The sequence below is a fragment of the Orcinus orca genome, chromosome X, assembly GCF_937001465.1.
Source record: "Orcinus orca chromosome X, mOrcOrc1.1, whole genome shotgun sequence".
Taxonomy (NCBI): Eukaryota; Metazoa; Chordata; class Mammalia; order Artiodactyla; family Delphinidae; genus Orcinus; species Orcinus orca.
Window position 1 is genome coordinate 44,317,000 of NC_064580.1, and position 14,339 is coordinate 44,331,338.

At 44.0% G+C, this 14,339-nt stretch overlaps 1 protein-coding gene across 1 annotated transcript; it reads left to right on the forward strand.

Moving 5' to 3' along the window:
- Window positions 1-244: 244 nt before the first annotated feature.
- Window positions 245-3,428, forward strand: USP27X (ubiquitin specific peptidase 27 X-linked; the record flags this gene model as incomplete). The annotated part of the gene is made up of 1 exon (XM_033409673.2): window positions 245-3,428. A coding segment is annotated over one exon (2,292 nt), but the record flags the coding sequence as incomplete, so codon positions are not given.
- Between the last annotated feature and the right edge of the window lie 10,911 nt (window positions 3,429-14,339).

Below are 14,339 nucleotides of genomic sequence, written 5' to 3' on the forward strand. Positions count from 1 at the left end.
CCCTAGTTAAAGATACAGGTTCCGGAGCACGTCCCTTCGAGACTCTGATTCAGTGGGGCTGCGGGTGGAGCCAAGGAATCTGTAATTTTAACACGCTCCCCACGTGATTCTCGTGAACAAGCAAGTTTGGGAAATATTGAATTAAAGGAAACGGGGCCTGGCTGCCGAGCGGCCTCCGCTAGAGGGCTACGGCGGGAGGATTCCCGGGGGCGTCGCCTGCTTCCGCCGCCGCCTCCTTCAGTGAAAGTCCCTTTTGGTTCCAGCTGCCACAGCCACCGCGCTCCCTCAGGCCGGGCGGGGGACACCCCAGGTCTGCGTGGCCCCCGCGCCACCACGCCCAGTGGCCGCCCGATCCCTGCGAGCAGGGGGAGGAGCCGCCGCCAGTGGAGGCGGAGGAGCAGAGGAGGCGGAGACGGCGGAGACGGCGGAGAAGGCGGAGAGGAAGGTGGAGGCGGAGGCGAAGGTGGAGGGGAAGGTGGAGGCGGCGGGGAAGGTGGAGGCGGCGGGGAAGGTGGACGCCACCGAGAAGGTGGAGACGGCAGGGAAGGTGGACGCTGCCGGGAAGGTGGAGACGGCGGAGGGTCCGGGCCGCCGGGTAGAGCTCAAGCTGGAGCCCGAACCCGAACCCGAGCCGGCACGGGAGGCGGAGCAGGGGCCGAAGGGGGAACCGAAGCAGGAGCCAGAGGATGAGAACCCGGCGCGGAGCGGCGGTGGCGGCGGCAGCGACGAGGTTCCTCTCCCCACCCTTCCCTCCGACCCCCCGCGGCCCCCCGATCCCTCCCCGCGGCGCAGCCGTGCCCCCCGCCGCCGACCCCGGCCGCGGCCGCAGACCCGGCTCCGTACCCCGCCGCAGCCTAGGCCACGGCCCCCGCCCCGGCCCCGGCCCCGGCGCGGCCCTGGGGGCGGATGCCTGGATGTGGATTTCGCTGTGGGTCCACCAGGCTGTTCCCACGTGAACAGCTTTAAGGTGGGAGAGAACTGGAGGCAGGAACTGCGGGTGATCTACCAGTGCTTCGTCTGGTGTGGAACCCCAGAGACCAGGAAAAGCAAGGCAAAGTCGTGCATCTGCCATGTGTGCGGCACCCATTTGAACAGACTCCACTCTTGCCTTTCCTGTGTCTTCTTTGGCTGCTTCACAGAGAAACACATTCATGAGCACGCCGAGACAAAACAACACAACTTAGCTGTAGACCTTTATTACGGAGGTATATACTGCTTTATGTGTAAGGATTATGTATATGACAAAGACATTGAGCAAATTGCCAAAGAAGAGCAAGGGGAAGCTTTGAAATTACAAGCTTCCACCTCAACCGAGGTTTCTCACCAGCAGTGTTCAATGCCAGGCCTCAGTGAGAAATATCCAACCTGGGAGACAACCAAACCCGAGTTAGAACTGCTGGGCCACAACCCAAGGAGAAGAAGAATTACCTCCAGCTTTACCATCGGTTTAAGAGGACTAATCAATCTTGGCAACACGTGCTTTATGAACTGCATTGTCCAGGCCCTTACCCACACTCCGATCCTGAGAGATTTCTTCCTCTCCGACAGGCACAGATGTGAAATGCCAAGTCCCGAGTTGTGTCTGGTCTGTGAGATGTCTTCGCTTTTTCGGGAGTTGTATTCTGGAAATCCATCTCCTCACGTTCCCTATAAATTACTGCACCTGGTGTGGATACACGCACGGCATTTAGCAGGGTACAGGCAACAGGATGCCCATGAGTTCCTCATCGCAGCATTAGATGTCCTGCACAGGCACTGCAAAGGTGATGATGCCGGGAAGGCAGCCAACAATCCCAACCACTGTAACTGCATCATTGACCAAATCTTCACAGGTGGCCTGCAATCTGATGTTACCTGTCAAGCCTGCCATGGTGTCTCCACCACGATAGACCCATGCTGGGACATCAGTTTGGACTTGCCTGGCTCTTGCACCTCCTTCTGGCCTATGAGCCCAGGGAGGGAGGGCAGTGTGAATGGGGAAAGCCACATACCAGGAATCACCACCCTCACGGACTGCCTGCGAAGGTTTACGAGGCCAGAGCACTTAGGAAGCAGTGCCAAAATCAAGTGCGGTAGTTGCCAAAGCTACCAGGAATCTACCAAACAGCTCACAATGAATAAATTACCTGTCGTTGCCTGTTTTCATTTCAAACGGTTTGAACACTCAGCCAAACAGAGGCGCAAGATCACTACATACATATCCTTTCCTCTGGAGCTGGATATGACACCATTCATGGCCTCGAGTAAAGAGAGCAGGATGAATGGACAGTTGCAGCTGCCAACCAATAGTGGAAACGACGAGAATAAGTATTCCTTGTTTGCTGTGGTTAATCACCAAGGAACCTTGGAGAGTGGCCACTACACCAGCTTCATCCGGCACCACAAGGACCAGTGGTTCAAGTGTGATGATGCCGTCATCACCAAGGCCAGTATTAAGGACGTTCTGGACAGTGAAGGGTATTTACTGTTCTATCACAAACAGGTCCTGGAACATGAGTCAGAAAAAGTGAAAGAAGTGAATACACAAGCCTACTGAAGTGACACACAGACCTACCTACCTGTAATGGAAGATGACAGCACCCATACTACAACTGGCATTGAGATTTAAAGGACCTACTTGCATGGCCCACGGGCCTGACAGAGTAAGAATTGAACAGTTCCCAGTGTCTAAAAGGTCCTGATTGGAAGAGAAATAGAAGGGGCGGGAGAAGAGGCTCTAGTCTAAGCAGTCATTTAAAGGAAGATTAAATGGCAGGATGCTCTGGGTGGGGAAGGCAGGAGCAGGGAAATCCTGACACTGGTACATATCCTATATTCCTCCAAAAGATTGTGTGGGAAAGTGTGGGGTGGGAGGGGGGTGGTGTGGGGGGGGGGTGTGTGCCCTTGTAACCATAAAACATCTTTCTCCATGGGTGTTTCAGCTTCAACTGACCAATCACATAACAGTTATATGTCTGGGGGGGAAAAGGAAAAGTTCATACAAATGTAGCCCATTACATATATGGGTATGAAAGCGGAAAAGTGGAGGAGGCAGGGATATCTCATTGACAAACACCTTTGCCAGTTTCTTTGTATTCGTGATTTTTTGTGCTATTAAATGCAGTATTAAACAAAGAAAAGCCCACATGGGCCTGTGAAACAAGAAAGAAGGGGGCTTTTGTATAAGGGGAGCAATTGCTCCAAAGGTAGAGAAGACAAGAGACACTGTAAGATAAGCAACCAACACAGACAGGCCTCAGCTAAGAGTATAGTGTGTGAGTGTTTTTTTTTTTTAAAGCTGTATGATATACTTGAGCAAATCAATGAACCTCTTTGCGATTGTTTTCTCATCTGTACAATGCAGATAATTCCTACCTTAAAGGGTTACTGTTAAAGATTAAAGGATATAAAATGTGTCAAAGTATAAAGTAAAAAGGCTTGGAACTTTGTAGGGGCTCAGTAAGTGTTCGTTGGATCTGAAACTTCTTTGGACCAGGACCAGAATGCATTAGAGGTGAGGGTCAGCCCTACCTGAGACCCATGGACAGAAGGGACACACATTGTGTCACATGTAGTCACACACACACACACACACACACACTCTTATAACTCCCTCCCTAGTACTGTCTACTTGGAGCCCCAAGGCAGTGGATCCCACTATTTTCCCTGTGTACAGGGCATCCCAGTCGGTTCCACACCTGGGACTGGGGGGAGAACCACAGCTGTCCCCCCAAAGTCATTATTCTGTCCATTTGGAAAACTGTCATGTTGTTATCATGACTCAGCACCCCAGTGATGGGACTCAGGGCCAGTAGACTGACAGGCTTCCACGTGAGGGTGTTGGTGGTCTTTGCCCTCCAAAAGCATTATGGGCATAGCTATGTTCACCTACAGGCATAGATCAGGAGAAAGACTGTTTTCCAAAGCTCACTGGTCCATCAGCCCAGAGGTAGTGGGGGAGTGGCATGTTGGCCTCCTCTCTTGATTCTCACGGAGGGCAGAGTGGCCTGTGGAGGGCTAAGCTCAAACAGATGGGATGTGCCCAGGATGGGTTAAGCACTGGTGGTGGTTCCTTCTTTTCTCCTCAGCATCAGATACAAAAGGACCTAGTACCTAGAAAATCCTGAGGGGGAGGAGGGGAACTGAATGTTTCAGACCCATGGGGCTTGGATTCACTGGCTCTGGTAAGAGGCTGGGCTCCCCCAGGGCTCCCCAAGTCTACTTCATGGTCAGCTCATTTGGAAATGTATATTTATTTGTGTGGTTGTGGATGCATCCCCCGCTAGCTCATAGGCATTTTTAGGACAGGGGTTTTGTCCCCTCTTGTACCCCGGGCTATGTCCTCAGCCCCTAGCACAGACCCTGGCACATAGTATTTGAAACATTTTCCAGATGGATGAATTAACCGAATCACCTTCCTTTCATAACCAAATTTTCATCATCACCCCACCCCAAGGCTCATAATCCTCAGGAGAAAATGTAAAAAGTGTTATTTTTGATATCTTGTAGGCTGGGGGAGAGCAAGAGGTAAGTGGCCTCAGGTGCCACTTGGCACCTTCATGCAGGTATCTGACTCCCCTTTGAGATGTGCAGGAGCCCTGCCTGGGAAGACCGCCATGTCCTCCTTCCTCATCTCTGCCACAGGAAGAGTTCAGTCGGGCATGTGCCACCAGATCCTGACTGCTTGCACAGATGCTGTCTTTTACATTTGTAAAACGTTTTCATTTGGAAATAATTTCAAACTTACAGGAAAGTTTCAAAAAAACCAAATAGTATAAAGAACAGATTTACCTATTGCTAACATTTTACCCCATTTGCTTTATCGTTTGCATGTATGCACTCGTGTGTGTGTGTGTGTGTGTGTGTGTGTGTGTGTGTGTGTGTGTGTGTGTGTGTGTGTGTGTGTGTGTGTGTGTGTGTGTGTGTGTGTGTGTTTGGACCGACTGAGGACAGATAACATCATGGCCCTTTATGCCCGAGTACCTCAGTGTGCACTTCCTAAGAATAGGCATGTTCCCTACATCACAGTATAGTTAACAGCTTCAGTAAGTTAAACATTGGTATAATACTATTGTTTACCATTTGTACTCCAGTTTTGTCTGGTGACCCAATAATGTCCTTAATAGCATTTTTCCTCTTCATCACAGGATCTGGTCCAGGATGAGGTATTGCTTTTAGCTGTCATGTCTCTTTAGCCTCCTTTAATCAGGAATATTTTCACAGCCTTTCTGCATCTTGTATGGCATTAGCATTTTTAATAGAATATTCTTCATTTTGGGTTTGTCTGATACAGAAACTGTCTTTTAAATACCCTGTACTCAGGAATAGTTCTAAGAGATATGAATGGCGCGAGACTGCTGAAGCTGATCTCCCTGTCTCCACCAGAGGGAGCAGCTGTACCTGGCAGTTCCTGATTGAAGCATTCACCTCTGTCTGGAAAACACCATTGTCCCTCAGCAACAGGGGAGCCATTCAAGCCCAGCCCTATGCCCCTACCCATCACCAACCCCCAAATTGAGCCATGGAGTGTAACAGCAGCAGGGCCTGCTTTCAGATCACATCACTGTGGGAACCAGGGCATCATGTATTTGGCAGGTATGTGGTACCTTGAGCTCAAATGCCATTCAGGCATGTTTGAGCATGTCTTGTACATGGGCGGGCACCTCCATGGTTGGGGCCTTTAGGGGGATCAGGAGGTAGCACCCTTGGCACCTTCATCAATATTCCCATGGTGGGCACAGCAGCAGTGGGGTGGCAGGGAGGGCGTAAATACTCCTGAAGGAGCTTCATGGGCAAAGCACATAAAAGTGGGGCCCAGAATAAGTGAGGAAGAACATGGGAGATGCCCAAAACAGATTGGTTTGTGACATACTGGGGACTTTCAGACACAATTGGGCTATTTTACATGAGGGCTGGAATTCCTGTGTGAGCAGATGTGGGCAAGAGCTGGTGAAATTTAAGCTAATTCTTTAACTGAGACTCTCTACTTCCACAAGCTGATAAAGCCAGGGAAACCCAGTTCATATGTAGGTTTATGATCTGGGCCCAGAAGGGTACAGGCAGAAGATGGGTGCTCACAATTGGGGGCCTTATCCACCCATAGAGCTCAGGATGAGGGACCAAACAATGGGGTACTTACCTTTTACCCACTACACATGCTTCCCACAGTTTCTTGGCCTAAGAAATTGGAAATCCAATTTCCAATTGGATTTGGAAATCCAGAACCCTATCACTTCCCATTTCCTGGAGTAGCCAGGTGCTAAAACTTACTCTGGCCTATAGTTCACATTTGGTAACTGCCTCACTTCTTCCCCATCCACAGGGAATCCTGATCAGGGATGCCATCAACCAAGAGGTCTTTTCCAATCAAGAAAAAGCACTGTATAGCACATAGAATTCGACTCAACACACTGTAATCACTGTAAGAGAATATATAAGACTGGTAAGAATATGGAAAAGAATATATATATGTCTCTCTGTAAGTGAATCAAGTGGATGTACACCAGAAAGACACAGCATTGTAAATCAGCTTTACTCCGCTATAAAAATAAAGATAAATTACAAACAAACAAACAAACAAAAATGGACCCCATACTACTCATTGTCATAACGCAATAGACCTGGTGCCAGGAACCTATGTTTGCACCAAATGTGTATTTCACACCCAGAAGCAAAGGCCCTGGTCCTCTGAGAGTATGTATCCGAGCACCCACAGTAGTGTGTCATTTACACACTGACCTTCCCCTGCAGGTGACCTAATGCTACTTTTAAACTCTTGCATTGAAGCATATCAAATATACAGGAAATACACATATTATCAGGGTACAACTTCATGAATTTCTACAAAATGAACACACCTCTGTAAACAGCACTCAGATCAAGAAATAGAACATTACCCATAAGTCAGGCCCCCTTTCTGCTTCCTTATAGTCAATAACCCCGAAGGGTAATCCCTATTCTGACTTTTTTCACTGTAGATCAGTGTTGCCTTTAAAGTGCCATCTATAAAAGGAACTGTTCAGTATGTACACTTTTGTGTCTGGCTTCTTTTTCTCAACATTATTTTATGAGCTTCCGATCTGAAGTCTTGTTGTCAAGAAAAATTATGTAGAGTGTCATTATTTCTGCCTAATGAACTAAAAGTAAGGGTTTCCTACTCTTCCTAGTGATTTCTCACTTATTGAACCAATTCAAAGGGACCCAGGCCATTGCAAAGTTGGACCTTGAGAGGGTCTTTAATCACCTTCATGTACAAGAAAACAGTGGATGGAAAACAGCCTGCCAGATAAGTTTGGGCTTATTTAGGCACCCAGAAATGTTAATTTTGGGCAAATACTCCAACCCTGTTCCAATAGCTCCTGAATAGGCTACTCTATTCTAGTGAGGCCTCAAACTTAAACGTGCGTCAGAATCACCTAGAGGGCTTGTTAACATGCAGATTGCTGGGTCCCACCCCCAGAGTTTCTGATTTCAGTAGTCCTGGGATGGGGGCAGCATTGAGAATTTGCATTTCAAACACATTTCCAGTTGATGCTCATGCTTCTGGCTCTGGGACCACACTCTGAGGACCACATTCAATTTCTTTTCACACTGTGGTACTTGGTGCCCAAGGAATCTATGAAGATGGCCCTGGAGAACACCTTGGGGAGCTAGAGGAGGGGCAAATTGGTGAGAATCAGGAACTCTGAAATATAAAATCAATAAGAGGGAGTTATTGATTTTATATTTGGGGGTTCCAAGTAATATCTGAAGAAAGAGTTCTGCTACTAAAATTTTGTGAAGTTGAAAATCACTCTGCTAAGGAACTTTAGACCCCAGGGGAGTGATGTATTTAAACTACATAGGTGGTATATCCAGAGAATGAACCAACATGCTACAGAGACCTGGCCTCATATGTACCCTTAATCTACATGGTCCTGAGGGGGACTTAATTTCCTTGGAACTCAGAGAAGTGCATATTTATGAGGATGGATGTGATAAGAGAAAATGCTTAAGTATAACTACAGTGCAAAATCATATGTATAAAGTATGATTTTCTTCTGGCAATATAGCACACTAAGACGACATGAATAGCGCCCCCCTCAACTACAAACACATAATAACACTAGATAAACTGTAACAAAAATTTTAACTTATAGCTGAGCTTAAAAAAACAAAAGGTAAAATTTCCAGAGAAAAAAGAAAAAGCCAGTCTAGTAATCGTAAACGGACACTGCAATAACCTATTTGTGGTATTGGTTCTAGATATCAGGCCGTAGGGGCTGGGGCTCAGAGCTGCGAATCTAGTGCTCATGCAGGTACTGGCAACACAGCCTCAGGTCCACCAGAGGCAGAGAAGCTGTAATTAAAGCCTCTGGATAAAGCCTTTAGTAGCTTCTCTGTTCATTAAAAAGGGGTTTGGAGAGTAAGCCATGAAAAGTCTTATGCTCTCTCTGGAGCCACAAGAAGAAATAAAAATCCCAGGCCTATGTCATATGTGGATATGGGGTCTAAATTTACCCTACTGTGTATAATGGGAATCACATGCTGAAAAATTAAAACAGAAATTGGGGCAGAACAATTCAAACCTCCAGAACCTCAGCTAAAGCAAACACATTTTTACAATACTGGGCACATAGAATCCCACAGAAAAAGACAATATCTGCCCAAGATGTACTCAGAAACAAACAATAAAAAGATTGTACTTGCAAAGAAATGACATGCCACGAAGGTGAGTCACCAGTTGCCACAAGGAGGAGAATTAGTACTCCGAAGAAATACTGATGAGATGGACTTCTACTCTTTTTTTTTTTTGAGAGTGGAATAAGGACGTTTTCAGAAAAAATAAACCTAAGAAAGTTCAGCAATAATAGACAACTAAAATAACTACTGAAAGATGTACTTCAGGAAGAAGGAAATTGAAATTGGAGAGGAGGAATGAATAGGAGGCAAGGAACAGTGAACAAAAATTGGTAAACATGGAGCAATCTAAATAAGCATTAAGTGCATAAAACAATAATGTTGAATCATATGGAGGTATAAAAAAACTGGCACTAGAGCACAAAAACCTGTAAAACAGCAGGAGGCTATTAACATTTAAAGCATTCTAAGGCTCTTGTATTGTTTGGGAGGAGAGTAGAGATATTGCCTGCGTTTGGACCTTGTTAAGTCAAGTATGAATGTTTAAACATTTAAGAGTGTGGACTTCTAGTTTCTGGCAATGGCAGGCTTGGTTATTTGATTCAACTTTCCTACTGAAGTAATGAAATATACTGGATAAAAAGTTTCAAAACCACTGAAGAGCTGAGAGGACAAAGGGAAACTTTCAGGCCAAGTTTTGGATGAAAGCTTGTAACCAGACAGGTTAAGTAGAGTATTGGCACACCAAAGCCAATTTGCTCTGAGGGCATTTGCCTACATTGCCCACCTGAGCTTTGAACCAGTGGCCACACGGGGCTGGAGGGAGAGAAGTTAAGGCTCAGGGCCAGCCCATGGTAGGGGTTTAATAGGAGACCCTCTCCACATTAAGCTGAGACCCCAAAGAACTACATCAGCTGTGTAAGGGCCAACCAGAATGAAATCTGCCCCTGTTCCCAACAGTCCCAGAGAACTGTACAAAAGGCTGTCTAGGCACCAAGCAGAGCTCTCTTGCTAAAAATAAAGGGTATAAAAAAGGGGAGTGGGGGGGCTTCCCTGGTGGTGCAGTGGTTGAGAGTCCGCCTGCCGATGCAGGGGACATGGGTTCGTGCCCTGGTCCGGGAGGATCCCACATGCCGCGGAGCGGCTGGGCCCGTGGGCCATGGCCGCTGAGCCTGTGCGTCCGGAGCCTGTGCTCCACAACGGGAGAGGCCATGACAGTGAGAGGCCCGCGTACAGCAAAAAAAATAAAAATAAAAAAAAAATAAAGAAAAAGGGGGAGTGGGATGGAGAACAGTATGGAGTTTCCTTAAGAAACTAAAAATAGAGTTACCACATGATTCAGTGATCCCACTCCTGGGCATATATCTGGGGAAAACTCTAATTCAAAAAGATACATGCACCCCAATATTCATAGCAACACTATTTACAGTAGCCAAGACATGGAAGCACCTAAATGTCCATCAACAGAGGAATGGATAAAGAAGATGTAGTACGTATACACAATGGAATATTATTCAGCCATAAAAAGAATGAAATGATGCCATTTGCAGCAACATGACCTAGAGATTATCATACTAAGTGAAGTGAGCCAAACAGAGAAAGACAAATATCATATGATATAGTTTATATGTGGAATCTAAAAAAAAATGATGCAAATGAACTGATTTACAAAACTGATATAGACTCACAGACATAGAAAACAAACTTACGGTTATCAAAGGGGGAAGGGGAGGGATAAATTAGGAGTTTGGGATTAAAATATATACACTACTATATATAAAATAGATAACCAACAAGGGCCTACTGTATAGCACAGGGAACTATACTCAATATCTCATAGTAACCTATAATGGAAAAGAATCTAAAAAGAGAATATATTACATATATATATAGATGTATAACTGAATCACTTTGCTGTACACTTTGCTGTAACTAACACAACATTGTAAATCAACTATATTTCAATAAAAGTAAATAAATAGATTATAAAATTTTTTAAAAGGGGGGAGTGGGTAAAAAAAAGTCATCCCTGAGAAAATGAGGCCACACTCCAGTCCTCAGATTTGCACCCCTATCACCCATGGCCTGAATCAGCCAGGGAACTTCAAGCTATTACTTTGGATTTAAGTGGCTTCCAGACAGGTAGTACTCCATAGTACTCAGTAGAAACAAATACAAAGCCTCTGGAGGAGAATCTATCCATTCCAGGCCTCAGGGAACCCCCACAAATAAGTTTTCAAGGACACAATGACCAGAAAACAGACTAAAATTGGCATACAAAGAAACAAGGCAACTTGAGTTAGAAACAGCAGGGATGAGAAATAACAGAAACAGACTCACACAGATTTCAGATAAGGGAATTACCAGACCCATATTTTAAAACAACTATGCGTACATGTTTAAAGAAACAAATTGTTAATTTGAAAATATCCACAGGGAAGAGAAATCTATAAAAAGTGATATCTCATATTGGGAAAAAATGAAAAATAACTTCTAGAAGTGAAAAATACCAACTCAGTAAATGTATCTGGCAGAAATGTGGACATAAGTGAAGAGAGCATTAATGAATTAGAAGATAAACCCGAAGACATGATCAAGAATGCTTTATGGAGAGACGAAATGAAATAGAAAATACAGGAAAGAGAGTAAGAGACGTGGAGGATACAATGAGAAAATCTAGCACACATCTGATTATAGTGTGAGAGAAAGAGAATATGAATATTGATGGGGCAGAGTCAATATTTGAAGAGATAAAGGCTGAGAATATTTCTCATCCTAATAAAAGAAATCAACCCACACATTCAAGAAGCCCAACAAATCCTAGGTAGGATAAATAAAAAGAGGTCTAACCCAGACTCTGCAAAAAAACAAAGAGAGAGAAAATGAAGTCAGAGAAAGATGACAGATCATGTCATAGGAACAGTCATTAGACTGACAGCTGACGTCTCAACAATCAGAAGATAGTGGAATGATCTTCAATTTGCTGATTGTTAACTTAGTATTCTATGCTCAGCAAAATTTTTTTTAAAGAATGAGAGTGAAATAAAGACATTTTCACACAAACATTGAGATAGTTCCTCACCAGCAGATACTCACTGAAGGAAATTCAAAGGAGTGTATTGTGAGTAAAAAGTAGAAGGAAAATTATCCCAGATGGAAGATATGGGATGAATGAAAGAATGAAAAGTAAAGATGATGGTAAACATGTGGACAAATGTAAATAAATATGAGGTATTAATAATCATTGGTAGTCTAGACTTGAAATACTAGACAATAATAAGCATGTGAGTTGGGACAGTCAATGGAGTTAAAATGTTCTAAACTCTTGTATTATGTGGAAGGAAGGTAAAGGAATTTTTTTCATTTTAGACTTTTGTAAGTTAATTATGCATGTCATTATTTCTGAGGTAATCATTAAAAAATAGAAACATAGTGCAGTGCATAATTTCCTAATTTACACACTAAGGGAGGGAGAAAATGGAATAATTTTTTTTACTTTTTTTTTTTTTTGAGGTAAGTGGGCGTCTCACTGTTGTGGCCTCTCCCGTTGCAGAGCACAGGCTCCGGATGCACAGGCTCAGCGGCCATGGCCACGAGCCTAGCTGCTCCATGGCATGTGGGATCTTCCCAGACCGGGGCAAGAACCTGTGTCCCCTGCATTTGCAGGCGGACTCTTAACCACTGCGCCACCAGGGAAGCCCTGGAATAATTTTTTAAAGACTATATAGGGCTTCCCTGGTGGCGGAGTGGTTAAGAATCTGTCTGCCAATGCAGGGGACATGGGTTCAAGCCCTGGTCCGGGAAGATCCCACATGTCGTGGAGTAACTAAGCCCACGTGCCACAACTACTGAAGCCCGCGTGCCTATAGCCCATGCTCTGCAACAAGAGAAGCCACCATGGTGAGAAGACTGCGCACTGTAACGAAGAGTAGCCCCCACTCACTGCAACTAGAGAAGGCCCGCGCACAGCAACAAAGACCCAACACGGCCAGAAACAGAAACAAAAACAAACAACAACAACAAAAACTATATAACTTCCAAGCTACTGAACGGGAAAAACCCCATCAATCAAATTGAAGGCAAGAAAGGAGAAGAAACATAAAGAAGTGCTGAAAAATTAGGGTAAATAGAAAGCGCAAATAAAAATGGTGGTAACAAATCCAAATACAATAATACAAGACAACAATAATCCACATGGATTAAATTCTCCAGTTAATAGTGTCAGATTAGATTTTGAAAAATCTAGCCATGTGCTCTTTAAAAGAGACATATCTAAAACAGAAGGTCACAGATTGGAAGTATTAAGGAATGAAAAAAGATATTCAGGAAAATCCTAAATGAAAGAAAGCTGGCGTAGCTCTGTTTATAACATACAAAATAGATTATAAGACCAAAACCATTATTAGTGATAGAGAGCATCACTGTGTAATGATGAAAGAAACAGTTCAGTAGGAAGATATAAAAATTCTAAATTTTATATATTTTGTAACATAGCTTCAAAATATATAAAGGAAAAATGGTCAGAATTATGAGGATAAACTGACAAATCTATAATCATAGTGGGAGATTTTAGCATACCTTCCTTAGAGACTGTTAGATTAATCAGACAAAAAAGCCAATAAGAACATATATCTGAACTGTACAATTATCAAGTTCAATCTAATGGATGGATATATATATATACACACACACAATAATATATATTACACACATATATATATATACATACACAAACACACACACACTCACAAATACATTGCCATGCACCTAAGAGGTAATACATACACTTTGTTTTCAAGCACACTTGGGATATTGACCACATTCTTGGCTATAAAGTAAGTCTCAATAAATACCACAGAATTGGTTTCATCCAGATCACTTTCCCTGAACTAACTTAATTACAAATAAACAACAACAACAAGCTTTAAAAATTGTTTGGAATGTTTAAAAAACACTTTTAATTAGCTCATGGGTTAAAGAAAAATCATAATGTAAATTATAAAGCATTTAGAACTGAATGATAACATTGATATTGAAACTTGTGAGAGACCGCTTAAGCAGAACCTAGGGGGGACTGTATGGCCTTTAATACTTTTTATTAGAAAGAAGGCTGAATTTTAAGGACTTAATCATCTAATTCAGGAAGTTAGAAAACTGACAACAAATTAAATGTAATGAAAGCACAACAAAGGTATAAGCTATGTAAGATCATAAATCAATGAAATAGAAAACAAGAAAGCAATAGAGAAGATCAATAAAACCCAAATCTGGTTCTTAGAAAAGATAAACCTCTAGCAAGACTGAACAAGAAAACAAGAGGCACAAGTGAATAATATTAAGAATGAATAGGGGGCTTCCCTGGTGGCGCAGTGGTTAAGAATCCACCTGCCAATGCAGGGGACACGGGTTCGAGCCCTGGTCCGGGAAGATCCCACATGCCACAGAGGAACTAAGCCTGTGCGCCACAACTACTGAGCCTGCGCTCTAGAGCGCGTGAGCCACAACTACTGCGCCTGCGTGCCACAACTACTGAAGCCCGTGCACCTAGAGCCTGTGCTCCACAACAAGAGAAGCTACCGCAATGAGAAGCCCGCGCACCGCAACAAAGGGTGGGAGGGAGATGCAAGAGGGAGGAGATATGGGGATGTATGTTTATGTATAGCTGATTCACTTTGTTATACAGCAGAAACTAACACGCCATTGTAAAGCAATTTATACTCTAATAAAGATGTTAAAAAAAA